Source organism: Mustela nivalis, assembly GCF_964662115.1.
Source record: "Mustela nivalis genome assembly, chromosome: 6".
Taxonomy (NCBI): domain Eukaryota; kingdom Metazoa; phylum Chordata; class Mammalia; order Carnivora; family Mustelidae; genus Mustela; species Mustela nivalis.
This window is the reverse complement of record NC_139025.1, coordinates 154,429,837-154,448,514: the sequence shown is the minus strand read 5'-3', so window position 1 is coordinate 154,448,514 and position 18,678 is coordinate 154,429,837. Positions and strand designations below refer to the sequence as shown.

Here is an 18,678-nt window from a genome sequence, read left to right as displayed (position 1 = left end):
GACCCTGCAGCGTTTCTAGGAAATCCACGTGAAGTTGTGGTGTGACACAGACAAGACACATTCCCATGTAGGTGACCGAAGGGGGAGAGTTGACAGACAAGGAGAACGGGAGAGCCCCCACGTGTCCAGCCGCCAGGCTGCGCCCGCACCCGGGAGGCCGCAGGTCGACACCCCCGGACACGCACAATCGACCCAGAGCTCCCGAGCGCACGGCTTGCCAGGGACTGGGCTTGTCTGTGGGGTGAATCAGAACACAGAAGGCGGGGGTGGAAGGGGTGGGCTGAGAAAGCAGGAGTGCGAAGGGTCCGCCACGAACCCCGACGACCAGGATACAGCTTGCCAGAAGATAGAGAAGATGCGGAAAACCCAGAAGCCAATGGATTCGGCAAAGACCCGGCACATCTTGGGTTAGGGTCATAAACAGAATTTCTCGTTGGCCTGTGTGTTTTTTTCCTCTGATATTTCTAGAGCCACATAGCTTCCAGGGTGTTCAAAAATAGCCACTCTTGAAAGGAGGCAAGAGGAAAGAAGGCAGGAAGTCTCGCTTCCAAGAAAAGATGAGGACGTTTTTAGCAAATTGCAAAACACTTGGGGGAAAAGTGAAATCATGAGAAAGTCTGAATGTCATGATGGTAGAATCCACGGACCAAGGACCCGACGGCAGCTCCCGGGTCACGCGCTGCCCAATGGGCCGTGTCCAACCTCATGTGGTGAACTGCAGCGCGGAGGGGTGGGGGCCTGGTGCCCGCGGACCCCAGAAGGGACCGTCGCCCGAGCGCTGCTCTACACCGTGACCTGACGGGGAGGTGCGTGTATCGTGAGCCCTAGAACGTGGGAAAGAGTAACTGGAAATCCACGAAAATCCGATAAAGCCAGGTTGCGGCGGGAGACCTCAAGGTGCGTTTCTTCATCTCCGACACCTCAGGCAGATCAAAGTCACAACACGAAGGAAACTATAGAAGATCGAATAATAAAACCAAGACTTTCCGTACACACAATTTTGTGGCCTACAAATGTTTCGGAGCAGTTAGGAAAAAATGTGCTTCTCGTTGACCCAAACCACTCAGAATACGTGAGAAGGATCGCTTACCTTAAGTGAAAAGTCACGAGAAGTCCCTCGGGCGCCGCTCCCCGGGACCGCGAGCTGCGTCTTCCTCTGCAAGACTCGAGCCTGCGGACCACTCGGAAATGCACGCCGAGAGGCCGGGCCCTTCCGCCCTGTCGGTGTCTCCTCCGGGCGCCCTGTCGTCCCAGCAAAGGGAACAGACCAGGGAAACTGCTCAGGGCTTCACCGTGACAAAACGTCACAGGGGAGGTTTGCACGCGTGGGAGATTCAGCACATGGCCGCCGGCGCCTTCCCCTCGGCTGCAAGCCCCCGAGCCTGAGCGTCCATCGCTGCTCGTGTGCACCCCAGGGGGATCCCCCACCAGCCAGAGACAGGTACAGGGGAGGGGTCTGCGTAGGCCCCACATCCTTGCCACATAACTAACGTTGACGTCCTTTGGTCCCGTGTCTTGTGGGTGGGCTGTCAGGGGTCGTGGGAGCAACGGGCGCAGGAGTTTTGACGTCGTAGGGCAGCGAGAGGCTCTAGAACAAACATGTCCAACCCCCCTGCCCCATCGTAGGGCGGAGCTGGGCTCTGAGCTCCGGCGCGGCTCCTCCGAGCCACGGTTCTGTGTTTCCTCCACGGCGTGGAAGGAGTCAGTAGTCGTGTCTGAGGAAGATCGTCCACTGGTCCTTTCTATCTTCCCAAGTCTTGGAACGGGCCTGCTTTCCGGGGCGTATGGCCAGGCCTCAGTGCCAGAGGACAGCCCAGCGCCCTCCTGGGCACATGGAAGGCCCCGGGAGACGGAGGGCGTGGAGGCGAGGGCGGGGCAGGCACACGTGGACGGGCAGCCGGGATGGGTCTGTCCTGCTTGGGGACGCCCAGCCCCGCACCTGCCCCCCGGGTGCCCGTGCCGTGGTCTGGAGGACGGGGAGCCTTTGAGCGTGACCTCGCTGTGCTCTTCTAGCGGACAAGAAGATGATGAGCTCAGCGCCCGCGGCCGGGACGCAGCAGATCTACTCCCAGGGCAGCCCGTTCCCCCCGGGGCACTCCGGGAAGGCCTTCAGGTACGTACCGGGCGGGGGGGCCGGGGCCCATGGCAGCACCTCTGGTCTGGGGCCTGCAGGATGAGGCGGGGTCCCCCAGGGAGCGGCTGCCGTGCCGTCCTCACCAGCCTGCCCCGGCTCATCGGGTGCTCCCGACCCCGACCCCAGCTGCCAGATCCTCCGTCTGGACGGAGGCAGCGGGGAGGGGCGGAGGCCGGAGGTGAGGAGGGGGCCGTTGGGAATGGGAACAGAGCGGGGAAGGCCTGGCCGACGGTGAGCCGAGCCTGGGAGCCAAGGTCACGTGGCCCCTTGGGGGCGCAGAGGGACTGCCTCCGGAATGCCGCGCTGAGCAAGGCCTGGGAGGCCGCAGGCAGGGAGAGGCTCGGGGTCTGGGCGAAGCCGGAGGGGGCTGCGGAGGCCTTGAATGCCACGCTGGGGGGCCGGAGGGGCAGAGGGGCGTGGGGAAACGGGGTCTGGGAAAAGGTCCGGGGGGCGACGTGGCAAGGGAGGTGCTGGCGGTTCACAGGACACGTGGTCGCGCTCCGGACGCTGAGCCGGGGTGAGGCTGTTGTCATGGAAACAGGAGTCGGAGGGCAGTGGCGGCGGAGAGGCCGGCTCGTGGCCTGCTGGCTGTGCGGGGAAGGGGCGGGACGGCGGCCCCTGCGCACAGTCCGGCATCGGGAAAGCCTCTCTCGCTGCTCGTCTGTGGAAGGGCAGGAGGGAGGACAGACGGAGGGAGAGGGGGAGGAGAGATGGATGTCGGGGAGCTGCTAGGCCAGGCCGTGAGCCGGATTTCCTGTCAATGTGAGGGGCCCGGGCTGGCGGGCGTGGAGAGGGCGCGGGGTGGGTGTGGCCGTCGGAGGTCCGGCGCCCGAGCTCTGGCAGAGCGATGTCACCGCAGGCCCCTGAGCGCGTCCTCACGCTGAGCCCGGCCGTGGGCCTGGCAGCCGTGACCCACCTGTGTGCACTGAGGCAGGCGTCCCTGGGGGCTCTGGGCAGTGCCGGGCACGGGCTTGCTGGGCACAGGGTCCAGCCCTGGTCCGCCAGTGCCCCAGGAGGACGTGAGGGCTGAGCGTGTGGGGAGAGACCCCGACCCACAGAGAACAGGATCCGCAGAGGCTTTCCGAGGCCGCCGGCTCATCAGGAGGGAGGGTGGGGAAGGGCCCTTATGTTGAGGGAGGGGTGGCGGCAGGGGAATGCTGTGCGCTTGGGGGTGGCTGGGACAAGGAGGCACAGACACACTTGGAGCGTCCCTATCTGACGAGGGACCGGAGAGCACGGAACAACTATGATAACACACGCAGTAAGCCCGTACCCACTTTTCTCTGCCGGCCCGTACGCTGCCTTTCTTTGAAACCACGGTCAGCCCGGTCCCCCAGCCTTGGCTCCCTCCTGGCCCGCAGCGCTGCCCTGCCCTGAGCTGCTCCGGGACGAAGGGCATGAAGCCAAACGGAAGCTCTCACCTCCCCCCTTTATCGCGCGTGTGTTGTGGGATACTGTAGCATCGCCACGGCTGGAAAACGCTGCGGGCGGCAGGGTGTGCCGCTGGCCTGGGAGCCCAGATGGCAGGTCAGAGGCGGCACCTGCAGGGGGCCGGGCACAGAGGCACCTGGGACTCACCAGCCTGTGCCCCGTACTGACCGGAGGACGTGGGAGACGCAGGGCGGTGGGGGCCAGCTCCCCATAGCATCCTCCAGATGGGGTGTCCCCCGACAGGTTGTCCTGTTCAAAACCAGCCCCTTGATAGCCCGCGGCCCAGTCCCATAGTCCAGAGCCCGTAGGCGCCCCAGGGGGACGCATTAACCAGCACATAAGGCCCTGGGTCCGCACTGAGGCTGATTTTCACGATGAGGAGCTTCTCCCTCGGAGACATGGGGTGGGCGGTTCGGAGGAGAGAGTGGGGCCCAGGGTCCGGGGGGAGCACGAGGCAGGCCACAGAGGTGACACAGAGAGGGTCCCAGGGGCGAGGAGGAGCACCCGGGCGCTGGCCACGCGTGGGCCACCTTGTCCTGGCGTGTTCTATGCTAGAGAGAGAGATGGACGGACAGAGGTGGCTGCTGCGAGCCAACAGGGGGTGCCCCCGGGGGGCCTGCGTAGGGGTGAGGCGTCTCCTCGGGACGAACGCGGTCTCGTCCCTTCCAGCTCTTCCGTGGTCCACGTGCCTGGCGTGAATGACATCCAGTCCTCCTCGTCAACCGGCCAGAACATGTCCCAGATCTCCCGGCAGCTGAACCAGAGTCAGGTGGCCTGGACGGGGAGCCGGCCGCCCTTTCCCGGACAGGTAGGGGCTCCGGGGAGGGAGATGTTCCCAGGTCCAGGCGGGTCAGAGCACCTGGGAGGGGCCCAACAGCAGAGTCCCGTGCGCTTTCCGCGGCCAGAGTCCTGCCGTGGACGGGAAGCTGGGGGACGGGGCAGATCCGCAGACGCTCTGTGAGGAGCGAGCCCCCTCACCACTCTGGATCCCCGTCTGCCCCTGCCGGAGTGCATAAGGACCCCCAGCCCCGGGACACACACCGCTCCCTGGTAGGCACTGTGACATGGGCATCGGGTTGCCCAGGGGACTTCTCTGTGTGTTTGTAGTATCAGGCCCTCATCAGCAAAAGCCGAAGGACCCTCATCCTTGTAGGGCGGGGGGTGACTTCACCCAGACCCGCCCCAGTTTCTGGACCCACACATGCTGGGCTGACGCCAGGTTGGACCCAGGTGGGCAGGAGAGCCGTGGGGAGTTGTCGTCAGCCCATGCAGCCTGGGGACCAGGACAGAGGCCTGTTGGTGAGCTTCCCTTCTCTTTGCTGTGTCCTGATCATAGCAAATCCCTTCGCAGTCCGGCAAGACTCAGTCATCTCCCTTTGGGATCGGCACGAGCCACACCTACCCGGCGGACCCGTCCTCCTACAGCCCCCTCTCCAGCCCAGCTACCTCCTCGCCCAGCGGGAACGCCTACTCCAGTCTCGCCAACCGGACGCCAGGGTTCGGTAGGTGGGGAACCAGGGCAGGACTCCGCGGGAGAGTCGGCAGAAGCGCTTTCTCAACGTCCTGAGTTCGGGGGGCTGAGCCCCGAGCTCCCGGAACCCGGGGACCAAGCCTGGGGGTTTGCAGGTGCCGTGGTGTTCCTCGGTCGCTGGGGGCTTGGGTCTCGGCTGAGTGAGGCGACTTTGTCATGTTCAAGGCTCTGGGACCGTGGTCCCGTGTGCCGAAGTGCTGTTTTACCCCTTATGGCCTTGGCGAGGACGTTTGCATGGCCATGTCCAGAGCGCCCTTGTCTTGCTTCAGACACCCGGGTGGCCAACTCTGTGGGTCCGTCGTGTACATAAGAGACGCCGTAAGGTTCCCCCTCAGCTGATCGTCCCAGGAAGGATCCCGTCCCGTGTCAGAGCTCCTCTCCCAGCTTCACAGAACCTCAGGCCATAGGGGTTCGGTGGCCGCTCCCCGTAGTGCCGCCCCCCATGGTGCCGCTTCCATGTGGGTCTGACGGACCCGGGCCCCACCTCGATCGGGAGGGGCTGCCAGGCACCCTGAGCCTCCTGAGCGGGGGCCCATCCTCTCTCAGGGCGGCCACTGTGACCACCGTGGCTCACGGGGCGTCTCTCTGCAAGACGGATGCCCTCAGGCGAGCGTGGGGCTGAGCCCGCACACCCCGGTTTCCACCTGGCAAGTCAGCCCAGGGGAGCCGCAGTGTCTGCCGCGGGCCGCTCCCTGTCCCGCCCGGGCACAGCACTGTCCCTGTTCATTCACATGGAGCACGTTTTCCTGCTCGGCTTCAAGCCAAGCCTGAGTATTGTCCCCCAGCGGGAGCTCAGCCACATGGTCCCCGTTTCTGGAGGGAAGGGTCCCCGGCCTCTTGCTCGTTCTAGCCTGCCGGACACCCAACTCAGAAACCTCCGGACTCTGGAAGCCACTGGCCCCCAGGGAGCCCCTACCCCCTGGTCTTTGCCTCAGCTGCCGATGGGAGAGGGTCCCCATCCGGGCACAGCAGCCACGCCCCCATTGGTCTCTGGCTGCCCAGCATTCACAGGACCCGCCGACAGGACCACGGCTGGTGCTTACCAGACGCTCACGACCTGCTCGGCACAGGCACGTCTGAATTCCCATAACTCTCACGGCAGCCGGAAGAGGGAGATGCCTGATTTCTCCCATTTCACAGATAGATAAACTGAGGCGTGGTGAGGTCAGATAGAGGTCACAGTGCCCTTGTGTCCAGACTCTGCTTGCCCCTGTTGTCTGATCCATTGTTAGGGGCACATGGGACTTAGGTGGGGACTGGGTGTCCCGGCGGAGGTTTCTTGATTCATACCCATGAGGGGCTGGGCCCCTCTGCGTGAGTGCGCGGAGACCACGGACAGGGCTCCTGCAGTCTCACCATCAAGCCCTCCTTTGTTGACCTTGACCCAGCAGGGCAGGAGGAAGCGGTGTCTTGTGTTTGGAAACCAGGCCCGGAGAAGAGGTCAGGGAGCAGGGGAGGAACTTGGGGTGGGGGCCAGTCTTGGTGGGCATGGGCTGCCTAAGGACAGCTGTGGGTCAGTGGCCGGAGACCCCAGCAGAGGAGGGGATGGTGGTGCAGCGGGGCCCAGAGGGTAGGACAGGCCGTGCAGCCAGTGGAAAACCAACAGCCTCAACTCCAAGGGGCTCCAGGGAAACGGGGTCTGCAGAGGCGGGCGTGGGGGGCAGGCGTTGGTCAGGTCGGAGAGAAGAGAGAGTGCCTGTGGTTCGTGAACGAGGGCGTGCTCCCAAGCCAGTGGGAGGGTTCAGGGAGGACAGAGGTAGAGAAGGGGTGCGTGGGGAAGAGGCAGAGGCATCTGCTGATGGTGCCAGCCGCTGGGTGAACACAAGCCCGCGGACCTGCCAACCGCGCTCCTGCGGGCAGGGGACTCCCGCCTCGCCATGCGCGGGACCCAAGTGCCCCCTCCAAGGGCACGGCGAGCTGGCCGTGCCGTGGGACCTGCTGGTCGGGTCCGGAGGGTGCGCAGGCCCAGCCCCCAACCCCCCACGGTACCCAGCTCAGCGAGCTGTCCTGGGCCGGATTCCGGAGCCCCGACGGCCCTGTCTCACGGGCAGGTGTCTGGGAGAGCTGGGGAGCCGGCCATCACCAAGTGCGGGCCCGGTGACTGACATCAGGGGAACGGGCCGTGGCCGGGCTTCTGCAGGGGCTCCTCGAGGGGCCGGTGTACGGGGTTCCCTCCTTGAATGAGGTGTCCAGCCTCCTCGTCCCGCTCCTTCCGTGAGCCGCAGGCTCCTTTCACCCCCCTGACTTCCAGGAGTCAGACCACAGCTCTCCCGCCGTTTCAGGGCTGTGGACAGACCCCGAGCCGTGTGGCTGATGCATTTGTGTTTCCAGTCCTGGTTCCGGTTTCGGCTTGCCACGGGTCTTACCTCATTTGACAGGGAGAGTCTGGAAGCAGGACTAGAACCCTTCACTGAGGGGCTGACAAGTGCAGGTGCTGCTTCCTAACAGCTGGGTGGGGAGGGTGCGGCTGACGGGGCGCAGACAGGGCACAGACGCCACACCTGTCGTAGGGCTTGGAGCACTTCCTACAATGACCCTTAGCTAATGGGGTTGCCGGAACGCCCTGGCGAGGACAGGCAGTTGAACCTGTGTGGCAGCTTCCTGCTCCAAGCCTGGAGGTTCCACCTCCCCAAAGGTGTGTCTGTGTGGGGGACAGAGCCTCGCAGCAGTAAGTGGACTGGCCAGGGACTGGGGGCCTCGGCTGGTCGCTCCCCAGTCGGAGCCTACAGGAGCCGCCGCTGGGCCCCCCACATGCCGCCAGTCCCCATGCTGCAGACAGAAAAACATCTGAGCCAGGAGAGAAGCCCCTTCCATGTGTGCCTGTGAGTCTCTCCAGCACCTTCAGTGGACAAAGTCTAACCTCGCCCAGCGGGTGGGGGAGACGTGTTTCCGGCCTGCAGCTCCTACCCCACAACGCAGCGCGAAGAGGGATGAGCGTGCAGCCGAGAGGCGGTAAACCCACAGCACGTGCGGAGCCCCGAGACCTGAGGTCCCTGAACGTCAGCGTCTCCGTCTCCGCCACCCGCCTGCCGGTGCATCCGTGTGTCTTGGGGAAATGCACGGCCAAGCACACGGCTGCGCAGGGAAAGTGGCCCAAGGGGCCAGGGCAGACCAGGCGCTCCTCCTCGGACTAGCCCAGGGTCTAAATGACGTGACCGCCTCACCCGCGCGCTTCCAGACACAGAGACTGGGCAGGCAGGGACAAGCCATCGCTTCCTGCCTCCGCGTGTCCCAGTTTAGGAAGAGGCAGCTGACCCACCCCGCGCATGCCCGGCACGAGTCCGTGCAGATCCTCTCGGGTCACAGCAGATAACACGACGGTGTGAGTGCAAGCGTCTTTTCTGAGGCTCAAGAAATGTGTCGGTCGTGTCCCCGGCCCTCCCGGAGGGAGCCCTATCCGTCTGCACGCCTACTTCGGAGAGGGAGACCGAGAGAACGTGTCGTTGCACAAGGGTCTGAAGGTGTTTGCAGCGGGAAGGGGGATGAGAGAGGAGGGACGCCGGGCAGGGGCGGCAGGGGAGGGGTGGGCATCTCTGCAACCTGGAACGTGTGCAGACACCACACCCCGAACCTCCAGGCCCTGCCCTCGACTCAGCCGTGTGCCTTCTCACCAGCAATTTAGGGAATCAGAGACCGACCCACCGCTCCCAGTTAGCGATGAAGAATGAGGTCTGGGGCAGAAAGCACGGGAAACGTGTCCTCGGGGGGACGTGCAGGAGCCCCACCCAGAGGCCTTTCTAGAACAAGCTGGCACTTGGATGCTCTTGGCTGACTCTGTCCACGAGGCCTCCCAGCGTCAGTGCTGTGGTCGTTTTGAGCCACGTTAATTCTCTGTCTCAGGAGCTACCTTGTTCGTGTGGCTGTTCAGCTGCGTCCCCAGCCTCCCCCTACCTGCCCCCTTGCATTTATGATCGCGAGAGGTATCTCTAGACGTGTCCCCTGCACATCAGGGTCACCCTGGGTAGACCCACTGTGCCCCGGCCGCAGAAGGCCTCTGAGCAGCAGTTCCCGCAGCTCTGGGATCCTCAGAGAAGCTCACCAGAAACCGTCAGCAAGTGACCTGACGGCCTCAGACGCCGAACGACTGTCTTGGGAGGAAGATGCCGTCCCTCCCTGCTGCCACCTAGGAACCCACACGCTTCTCTGGGTTCTGAAGTCTGGTCTGAAAAGCCACCCACTTGGCCCTGACAGTGGGAACGCCGCGCGTGCTCTGCTTGGGCCGCGGGGCTGACAGGGCACCCACCTTCAGCCGGGGCCGCAGCAGCCCGGACTGGGTCAGGAAGCCGGCAGAACAAAGACGGGATGGCCGGAGCCCAGCTCTCAGTTTGCAGCCGTACACACGCAGCTTCCAGAGCAACACGGCGTCTGAGGATGTCGGTGACCCCTGGGGTTTTCTCCAGAAAGTGGCCTGTGGCCGCATCGTGGGTGCAGGCCACATTTCTCGCCTGCTCAGCGTCGGTCTGTGGTCGGGCGGTGTGGCTCCACGGGCCGGGGTCTGGGCTGAGAGCACCCGGCGCTGCGTGTCGCAGTCACTGCTGTTCTGTGAGTGCGGAGGTCACGCGTGCGGCTCAGAGCTACGCGGACTCCGTAACAGGGGCCGGAAGAACGGCCTCCCCGGGACCCTCCCATCTGACGGCGTGAACGCAGCCCGCTGGTCACGGCCGGGGAGACGCTCCCGAGGAAGACCATCAGCTGTGACATCGCTTCCCTGTCCCCCCACGCAGCGTACACCCCCTTGCCGCGCTCGGGGCCGTCCTGATGACCCGGACCCTCATCTGCTGCCCCTGCAGAACTGGGCTTAGTTGCCCCCGTGGCCAAGGCTCACTGCTCCGTGTCCGTGTCCGGGGCCTGGTGGGCGTCGGATATAAACCGTCAGTGTCCCAAGGGAACGCACGCGAGCCCTGTGTCAGAGAGACCTTGGTTCCAAGGGGGCTCCGGCAGTTCGGGTGGACGGGCAGATTTCCCGAGGCTTCAGTTCCTTGCCTGGGAGCGGTGGGAGATGCGGCCGTCTCCGCGTCAGAGGGAAGAGGAAGTGAGGTCAGGTCGATGCCCGGCACACACCTGTTTCCAGAAGTACCACGTCCCCCCATCCTCGCCTCTTTATGCCGTTCCCGAAGCGATCCCGATAACTTTTTTCTACTGCAAACATTCAAGAAGAGCCTGTCCTTTCGCGGCAGTGGAAGAATGGATTCTGCGAGCGTGCACGGTGTGTGCTGAGTACAAGCGAGCCCATCGGTCTCCAGGCTTCGGCCCCACCGTCTGCCAGGTCTCCGGCAGTCCCTGAGACTGACTGACATGGGAACGTGTGTTCCCGTCTCCGGTTCCGCACCGATGAGTGCCGGGAAGCGTCCGTGGGAGCAGAAGTCAGGGTTGAGAGGACATAAGGCCACGCAAGCGGAGAGTGGCCTCGGGAAGCTCGCATCCAGTGGGGCTCTGGACGTGGGCAGAACCCTCCGGGCGCAAAGGGGGTCCGTGATTGGGGGCAGGCGGGCCACCTGGGAAGGGGTGGCAGGGGGCAGGATGGGTGCAAAGCAGAAGTGGGGCTGCACAGGCTCTCGGGGCCCTGGCGGGCTGGGCTGGTTGGGGGCAGTTTTAGGAAGATGGGGGGAGCTGTGGATTCCAGAGACCGCTGCTGGCCCGGGACGGAGGGAAGCAGACGGGCCCAGAGGTGCGGTGTTCAGGGCCGCGGGCCGGACGTGAGCGTCCTTCGCCGGGCTTTCCCCACGGGGACAGTCTGGAGAGGGGAGATGCTGGCTTCAAGCACGGGTATGCCGGGTACTTCTCAGAGACTTGGCCGTGGCCCCAGGACGGGAGCCTAGAGAAGCAGACGGCGCACATCCAACAAGCGGAGATGCGGACCACACGCGGGCCACAGGGCTCCTGGCCATCCACCGGCTCTGTCAGTTCCTCCCACCACCCTACGCTCCAGGACTCAGGCACCGTGTACCGTGCGGACATTCCCGCAGTGGCCTCCTTCTGACCAGTTCCTTCCTTGCCTCTCGGCCCTGGACGGCCGTGTTCCTGACCGCGCAGGCGTGTGCAGGCCACTCCTCCACGTGCCTGGGAACCCCGCGTTCCTGCCACCCGAGCTGTGGGACACCCGAGCTGTGGCTCGCCCTCAGCCCATCACACTTGGACCCTTATCCCCGGAACCACCTGCAGGTCCCTGGACGGGGCCACCTGAGCCCGGCACCCGCTCAGCTGCTGACTGTCCCCCTACCGGGCTCTTCTACTTTTGGGACAAGTTAGGTGTCCCCCTGAGAGATGGCACTTTTGCCGCTCTCCCGGGTCACAGTGGCTCCCGCCCGTGCCCCTTCCCCCTTTCCCCGCCGTGCTGTGAGCTCCCCCGGAGGCACCGTCCCGCTCTCCCGCCTGTGTGCACACCTGCACCAAGCCTGGGCTGGGGCCAGAGCCCAGGACCCCCGCATATGAATCAGGGGGACTCAGTGGTGGCCATAGCTGGAAGGAAAAGTGGAGCGAATTAATTCCTGACGGGCAAGACCCCAGCGAGGAGTCACTGTTGTGGCCGGCAGGGGCCATGCAGGGCCTCCTGAGCAGCGGTCATCCCCCACCACCGCCCCCTGCAGGTCCGTTATGACAGCTCCCCTGGTCTGTCCTGCCATCGCCTCCTGCGAGGGCGACCGGGCCCCTCCACGCTCCCCGGGCAGCAGGTGGGCCGGCCTGTGCCTCAGGCGGCCTCCTCACTGCGCCCCTGCCCCCGGCGCTGCTGCGTGGACTGTTCTCGACGTTTGGATACCCAGACCGGCCCACGGACACGCTGCTTTGTGAGAAGTCCCCTGGCCTCGGGATCTGTGAGCGTGAGGAGAAGATGCGTTTTTCTTAAACAGCAGAGTCCTGTGAGCACAGTCGATTTTAATCTCTGATCCAGAAGCAGGGAGTCCCGCCCCTGTCTGATTGTAGGGGGCCTGACTTCCTCTTCCCAGCTGTTACCATGCGGAGTTCGGGACGCACCCGTCGGGAGGCCTTAGGGAGAACATAGGTGTTTTGTTGTAACTTTCGTGTCTCGGGTCGTGTGTCAGATATGTGTGTGTAAGACAGACAGAGACGGGGACAGAGGGGGAGGCTGGGGCTCTCCCTGAACACTTAGTGGCCTCAGCTCCGGGAGCCCAGCGTCCGTCCTCAGGGAGGAGGGTGGCCCGCAGGGAGCACCAGAGCCGTTGGGAAGAGCAGAGACGTTCCTGAGCTTTTCTGGTGGAGCCTCCGGATAGCTCATCCTCTTAGGCTGAAACTTTAAAGCAGTTTAGACAGGTTTGTGCCCCTGCTTCCTACTGGGTTCCCCCGTTGTGTGTTCCCTGTGAGGTGTAAGAGGCCAGGCCACCATCCTTACACGTTACCGTGCTCATTCCTACGAGGAAGCGCTTCGTGTCTGAACCCCAATGCCTTTGGTCTCAAGCCGTCTGGGACTAAGAAACCCTTGGAGGCAAGAGGAGAGGCCGTGGCTCTGGGCGCCTGTGGAAGGACCTCGTGGAATGCCACGTGTGGCCTCAGCAAGTTACCCGAAACCTGTGAGGGTAGCAGAGCTCAGGGCACACTGAGGTGACTTCCTCCTCCGGCTGAGTCAGGCTCCTGCAGAGAGCAGCCTGGGGACAAGGGGTCTGCAGGGGCAGAGAGGCCTTCCCTCCCGGGGCCTGCAGGGGTACTGTGTGGAGGGCTTGTCTCCGCCCACGCTCAGGGCCCCCCCAGACACGCCCCCGCCCAAGCTCCGTGCGAGCCCACCCAGGGCACCAGGGCTCCAAGGCTTTGAGCCCCCTGCCCCCGGGAGAGCCCCCCCACCACGTCCCTGCACCCCTTGACAGGAGCTCCTGCTTCGGTCTCACCCCCCAGCCGTGTGGTGCAAAGGAGACCTGTAACCCGCCGGTTCCTGCGAGCACGCGGGGGACCGTGCACACGCTGTCCCGCCCGCCCGACGGAGCACGCCGTTCACGAGCGTGGGGCACGCTGGGCTGCCGTGGCTCTCGGTCTCGCGGGGCCGCGACACGGCTGTTAAAGGCGGTGTCTTGTACGTCGGGTCTTTCAGCCGAGAGTGGACAGAGTAGCGGGCAGTTCCAAGGGCGGCCGTCGGAAGTCTGGTCGCAGTGGCAAAGCCAGCACCACGGCCAGCAGAGCGGCGATCAGCACCCGCACCAGCAGCCCGGCCAGACCGAAGTGTTCCAGGTAAATCCAGCCAGCACAGCCTTCTCGTAGGTACCGGCGCCTTCTCTCTGCTTCCTTTCCCCTCGCTCTCTGCTGCGGCCCCTATGGGTCCTTAGGGGTCCGGGTCCTGGCCCAGCCTGGGGGGAGGGGCCGGGAGCTGAGGCCTCAGCTGTCCTCCCTGCTTGAGGACACCTGGGCCCTTCACAGCAGTCATTGTTGGAGACCCTCCTGGCCATCCCTCGTGGTGGCAGCCCTGACCTAGCTGTGCAGCTGGAGGGCACCCTGTGACAGCCCCTCAGAGCAGTGCTTGGTCCCCACGAGGTTTCCCTGGCCCCACCTTCAGTCAGAAGTTTCCCCTGGAGGAAGGTTCCAGATGGAGGCCTGAGCCTGTCAATGACCCCTGAGCCACGGGCTTGGCCTGTCCCATTGGCCTGCGTGAGGAGCTCCTCCCCTAGAGCCGAGGCACCACAATCCCCGTCACCGTCACGCCCAGAGCTCCAGGTCTGCCCAGCAAAGCAGGGATGGGCAGGAAGCCCATGGAGGGAGGGATTGGAGGCCCCCCAGTTGGTAACCCCACCTTCCCAAGGGAGGGTCCACTCTCCTTGTCCCTAACACCTGTCCCACCCAGCCAAGCAACTTCTCCGCAGGCAAAGGTCTAGAACCCAGAGGTCCCTCTCGATCTCCAGAGGGGCAGCGTTCTGACCTCCCTCCTCCGTCCTTATGCCTCACAGCCACGTGTAAGGCAGAATTCCCCAACCGGGTTGTCCATACTCACGAGGCTGAAAAGAATTCTTGGTCAGAGAAGTTCGAGAAACACTCACTGAGCAAATTATTCAGGTTCTTGCCTGCGGTCTTTATCAGAGCCTTTATTATACTCATAAGCACTGAGGATTTTTAGGAGGTAGGCAGAGTGTGCCATTTCCCAAACTCCCTCGTCCACTGAATTCTTTTCTCCAAGAGTATCTCATGGGCCGGAGAAATTTGCCAGATGGGATTGAAATTGTGCTATTCTCTAGGTGGGCAGTCTGAGGCCCACAGAACCCGAGGGGCTTGTTGGAAGTGAAGCCCGACCACACAGGCATATGGCTGTGCCCTCACAATACGCACGAGCCTGGCCCTGAGTTTATGTTGCATTTTGAGCATTGGCCATGGGTCCCTTGCTGGGTGCCCGGCCAGATTCACCACCCGGCAGGGTCCCTGTCCACCCGGTGTCCCTGTCCACCCGGTGTCCTGGCTCAGCCTCACACGGACACGGGTTATGTCCTGAGGCTGTGTGGAGCTGCTGAGACACCAGTCCCAGGGGCAAGCAGCTTCCCATCTCTGGGCATTTGAGGACCCCGAGTGTCCCCCAGACACCCGGAGCCCATCGCGGGGCCGCGCCCTGGGCAGGGGGATGGATGAGCACGAGGGCGAGTGGCAGGCTGGGCTCCCGGGGCGTGCGAGTGCCCGGGACGATGAGCTGACCCCGCGGCTTCTTCTCCGCCCTCCCGCAGGACATGCTGCCCATGCCCGGAGATCCGACCCAGGGGACCGGCAACTATAACATCGAAGACTTCGCGGATCTGGGCATGTTCCCGCCGTTTTCTGAGTAGCGGCAGGCAGAGTGCGGCCGGCGCTGGGCAGAGCCCCGCGCGCGATGCCGGCACCCCCCATGTTGGCGGGGCCCCCCCACACCCTGCTTGCCCCGCCGCGGGACCCCCCAGCAGAAGGCATCTCACCCCCCCACCACCCCCGGCACAGCACCGCTCAGGCCACGGCCAGGGGTGCCCAGCCACCCGCCGGGAGCCCTGGTAGACATGGGGGGGAGCGTTGTATTTATTGTACTTTCTCTGTGTATGTTTGGGAGGTGAGTCTGCTGGGCCCTCGAGGTCTGTTTGTGAATAATGTCGTAGTCGACCGTGTTCACCTGGAAGACGTCCAGTCACAGTCCCGAGGGCCCAGGCCTGCCTGGGACACGGGTTTCTTCTTGCCTTCGACGTCTGTGGACAGGTGGGGCTCGGGCGCTGGAAGGGGGTGAGCAGGACGCGTGGCCTTTGTCGTCTGAGCTAGGACCCAGAGGAGGCCCCCACACCCCGTCCCCGGCTCAGCCAAGTCTGTGTGTGCCTCTGTCCGTCCGTCCCTCGTGCTGTGGGCTGTGTGTGCTCTGTGCAGTGTGACGTGAATCCCTGTCCCAGTGTGTGTGCCGTGCCCCGTGTGTGTCGTGTGGCCAGAGGAAGCCGCCAGGATCCAGGGCTGTCGGGCCGGGCAGAGCAGGCTGGCATTTCAGTGTCCCCCAAGCCCTGGCTGGGAACGAGCTTGTTTTAATGGGTCCCCTCCCGCGTCCAGGCGCCCCTCTGAGAGGATGCGGCCACCTCCTCTTCCAGGAGGCCCCCGAGGGAGTGCGGGCCCTTCCCGCTTACCCGTGGGTGTCCCCCACCCGGCTCCCAGCCCCCGCCTGCGAGGGCCCAGCTTGAGGCCGCGGAGCCCGAGGGAAAGCGGGGTGTCCAGGCCTCCCCGTCCGTCTGGGCCTCCTCCCCAGCACCCGCCGTGGCAGCCACAGCACTCTCGGTGACCCTGGACAGGGGCAGGCGCGGACCCCCGTGCAGAGTCAGGCTCTTAGAAACACCTCCCGCCAGGCCGCTGGGGACAGTGGCGCCTCGTGGGGGCCGAGTGAGGGTCTGTGAGGCACAAGGCCGGGCTTCGCAGTGTGATCCTGGTACATGCTCCCGGGGCCTTGCATTGCCCAGGGGGGTCTCACGACGGGAGGAAGAGTGACTCGGGAAGCTTCTGCCCGGCTGAGCCCATGGTCGCTGGCTTGCTGTGTTTCCCTGTCTCCGTGACCTCGCGTTCCCGTGCGCCATGCACGGAGGCGGGCTCCCAGCCTCTTGCTTCTGACTTTCCTGACAGCCGCGTGTCTGTTTGTCCTCCTCCTCCGTGGGCTAGCGGACTCCCGTGTGGGTCGGAAGCCGCGCTCGCCCCGGGCAGGTGGAGGTGTCCTCCTCCCAGGAAGTCCCTGAATCCCTCCCAGGGCCTCCAGGCAGAACTTCTCAGGCACTGGCTCAGAAATACCCCACCCCGGGATTTCGGAAGACCCCGCGGAGTGCGGGGGCTTCTGAGCTGCCTGAGAGCAGAGTGAGCCCAGCCTGCGGGAAGGAGCGGGGTGGGGGGTTGCACGAGCCTCTGCTTGGCTGTGCGTTAAGCGCCAGCCCTGTGGGAGTCCAGAGGGGACCGCTGTGCCCTGTCTCGCTGGGGGCTACACCGGCAGAAGTCCAGCATTGTGCGGTGGTCCGCGGTGGCCAGGAGTCCGCTGTGGGTGCTCCCGGCTCCAAGACAGAGTCCACGCAGGCTGAACCGTTCCCAGAGCGGCTCTTAGTCCTGGGTTCAAGGTCCTTTTCCCCCCAGGACTTGGGTGGAGCCAACCCCATGCACCGCAACAGTGCCAGAGCCAGAGAGGGACTCCCCCGTGTGGGCCCTGCCCTTGGGGTCCCCTCCGCCCCCCCCCGCAGCCTGAGCCAACCCCAAGGAGGGGCACGATCATTTCCAAGAAAGGTACAGAAATCACAAATCACTTTCAGATCAAAGAATCATCTGATTCATGGTTTCTCCATGAAACGGAAACAGACTTTCTGTGGCCTTTCACCTGTGGGTTTGGAAGTTTTGGGCTTTCGTGTTCGTTTTTTTGTTTCCCGGAGAGAACTGGGGGTTTCCTGAGAGGTGCCCCTCAGCCTGACGCTGTGACCCGGGGCTGTGCTGGACACCAGGGGGGTGTGGGAGGGCCAGGAGAGCCTGGTCCCCAACAGCCCTGCGACCACTTCTATCTGTCCCTGAAGGCTCCGTCTTGGAAGGTGGGGACCGCCGGTGACCGTAGGCCGGGCGTGATGGGAATGTCGTGACTGGGCGGCCCGGGCTCCTGGCCTCCCAGCCCCATCCCAGGAGCGCCCACAGGGAAGCCGATGGCAGTCTGACCGGCTGGTGTGAACGCTCTGTCCTCTCCACTCCCCACCCCGCTCCTTGCTTGTGATTCCTGGAAGCCATCCCGTGGCCAGTACGAAAACAGGACTGGAAGGATCTCTGACCCAAGAGATGTCACCTCGAGGAATCTTGTGACAAACCAGAAGAAGAGTTCAAGCTGCTGGGGGTCTCATCCCGGTTTGGAGGAGAGAGCCCCGTGCCAGGCCAGGGCAGCCAAGAGGGGACCGTGCGTGGACCCAGCTGTTGGCGCGTCCTCCAGCCAGGCCCAGCCCAGACTCCTGTCCCGCCGGAGACGCAGCCCAGCTGGGCCAGGACTCCCTCCCTCACTCCTGCCTGCTCTCCTTGAGCCCGGAGGGTGGGCCTCCCACAGAACAGGCTGGGGCTGCGGCAGCCTGGGCCCTGGGCGAGGACACGAAGCAGCCATTTTGAGGCTTACCCAAGACTTGGCTAGTGATGGTGGCCATGGGCAAGGAGGTTCTAGAACATTCTACCTAGATGTCCCTCCCACGAGTTATGTCTTTAGCTGCAGTTTCAGGGAGTGACAGCACCATCACAAGCAGCCGCATTCTCCTCGGCGTCCCGAGACATGCAATGCACCCCCTACGCTGTTTCACACGCCCGTTACAGAGTGGGAGCTGCTGAGAGTTGAGGGAACTTCCTTCAGGGGCTCGGACCTCTCAGCCAGTGAAGAGACCATGTCTCCCCCAGATTAGCCACATGTGACCGGGACCTCCCATACATGTCCGCTAGCCTTCACCAAGGGATGGGACAACCCCGGGGAACTGAGCCGTGATCTCGGCCTCGTACGCCCGCCCCTGGGAGCCGCCGAGCTCTGCCCGGCCCACGGGCTCCCTGCCAGTATGGCCTGTCATGGAGCCAGACCGACCAAAGTGTTGGTGCGTCACGAGTCAGGGCACAAGTGGGCTTGGCTGTACCAGAAACCCTGAGTCGGGTCGTTCCTTCCCGGGGGTCCCTTCCCCTCCCCCCCACCAGCTCCTCACGGGGTGTGCTGAGGGGCCCCTCCACCTTTCCCTTGGCTGCCCGGGCCCGACCCAACTGGAGAGGCACCCCGCCGGGCTGCAGGCCGCTGTTCACCTAGAGATGTGCCTGGATCTGGTGGCCAAAGCTGGTGTTGTGGTCCAGCAGCCCCCCAAAGCCTGCGTGGGGCCACCCACTGGGGAGGGGCCAGGCTGGCCGGATGTGGGGCGACTGGCTCCCGGGACAGCCTTGTTCTTCGGCGAGGACGGGCTTCGTGGACTCTGTAAGCACGCCGTCATCTCCCTTGTAGCCTTTCTTCGTATGGCTGTGAGCTGTGCTGTGGATACATCCTCCTGTGTATTTCTGGAATGTTCTCTCGGACTAACGGTTATTGAGTTGGTTGTGTATATGTGTAACTAATGTAACTGCCTTTTCAGATTTCATCACAATAAAGATGACTTGGCTCTGAACAGTGAATCGTGCGGCCAGCGTCGTGACT

The 18,678-nt window shown here is 64.1% G+C and overlaps 1 protein-coding gene across 9 annotated transcripts in view; it reads left to right on the top strand.

Annotated features, from left to right (window-relative positions):
* ARNT2 (aryl hydrocarbon receptor nuclear translocator 2) overlaps nucleotides 1-16,603 on the top strand; it is a 140,342-nt gene extending 123,739 nt beyond the window's left edge. For 4 of the 9 annotated variants that reach the window (XM_082736728.1, XM_082736729.1, XM_082736733.1 and 1 more), the window contains 5 exons: nucleotides 2,014-2,113; nucleotides 4,235-4,373; nucleotides 4,902-5,067; nucleotides 13,135-13,271; nucleotides 14,744-16,603. In XM_082736728.1, the coding sequence (XP_082592854.1) occupies nucleotides 2,014-2,113; nucleotides 4,235-4,373; nucleotides 4,902-5,067; nucleotides 13,135-13,271; nucleotides 14,744-14,842 (641 nt within the window). In that variant the 3' untranslated portion in view covers nucleotides 14,843-16,603. Of the gene's footprint in view, nucleotides 1-2,013; nucleotides 2,114-4,234; nucleotides 4,374-4,901; nucleotides 5,068-13,134; nucleotides 13,302-14,743 lie in introns of all 9 variants that reach the window. The other 5 variants (XM_082736727.1, XM_082736726.1, XM_082736732.1 and 2 more) reach the window with 3 other exon arrangements.
* The last annotated feature ends 2,075 nt before the right edge of the window (nucleotides 16,604-18,678 follow it).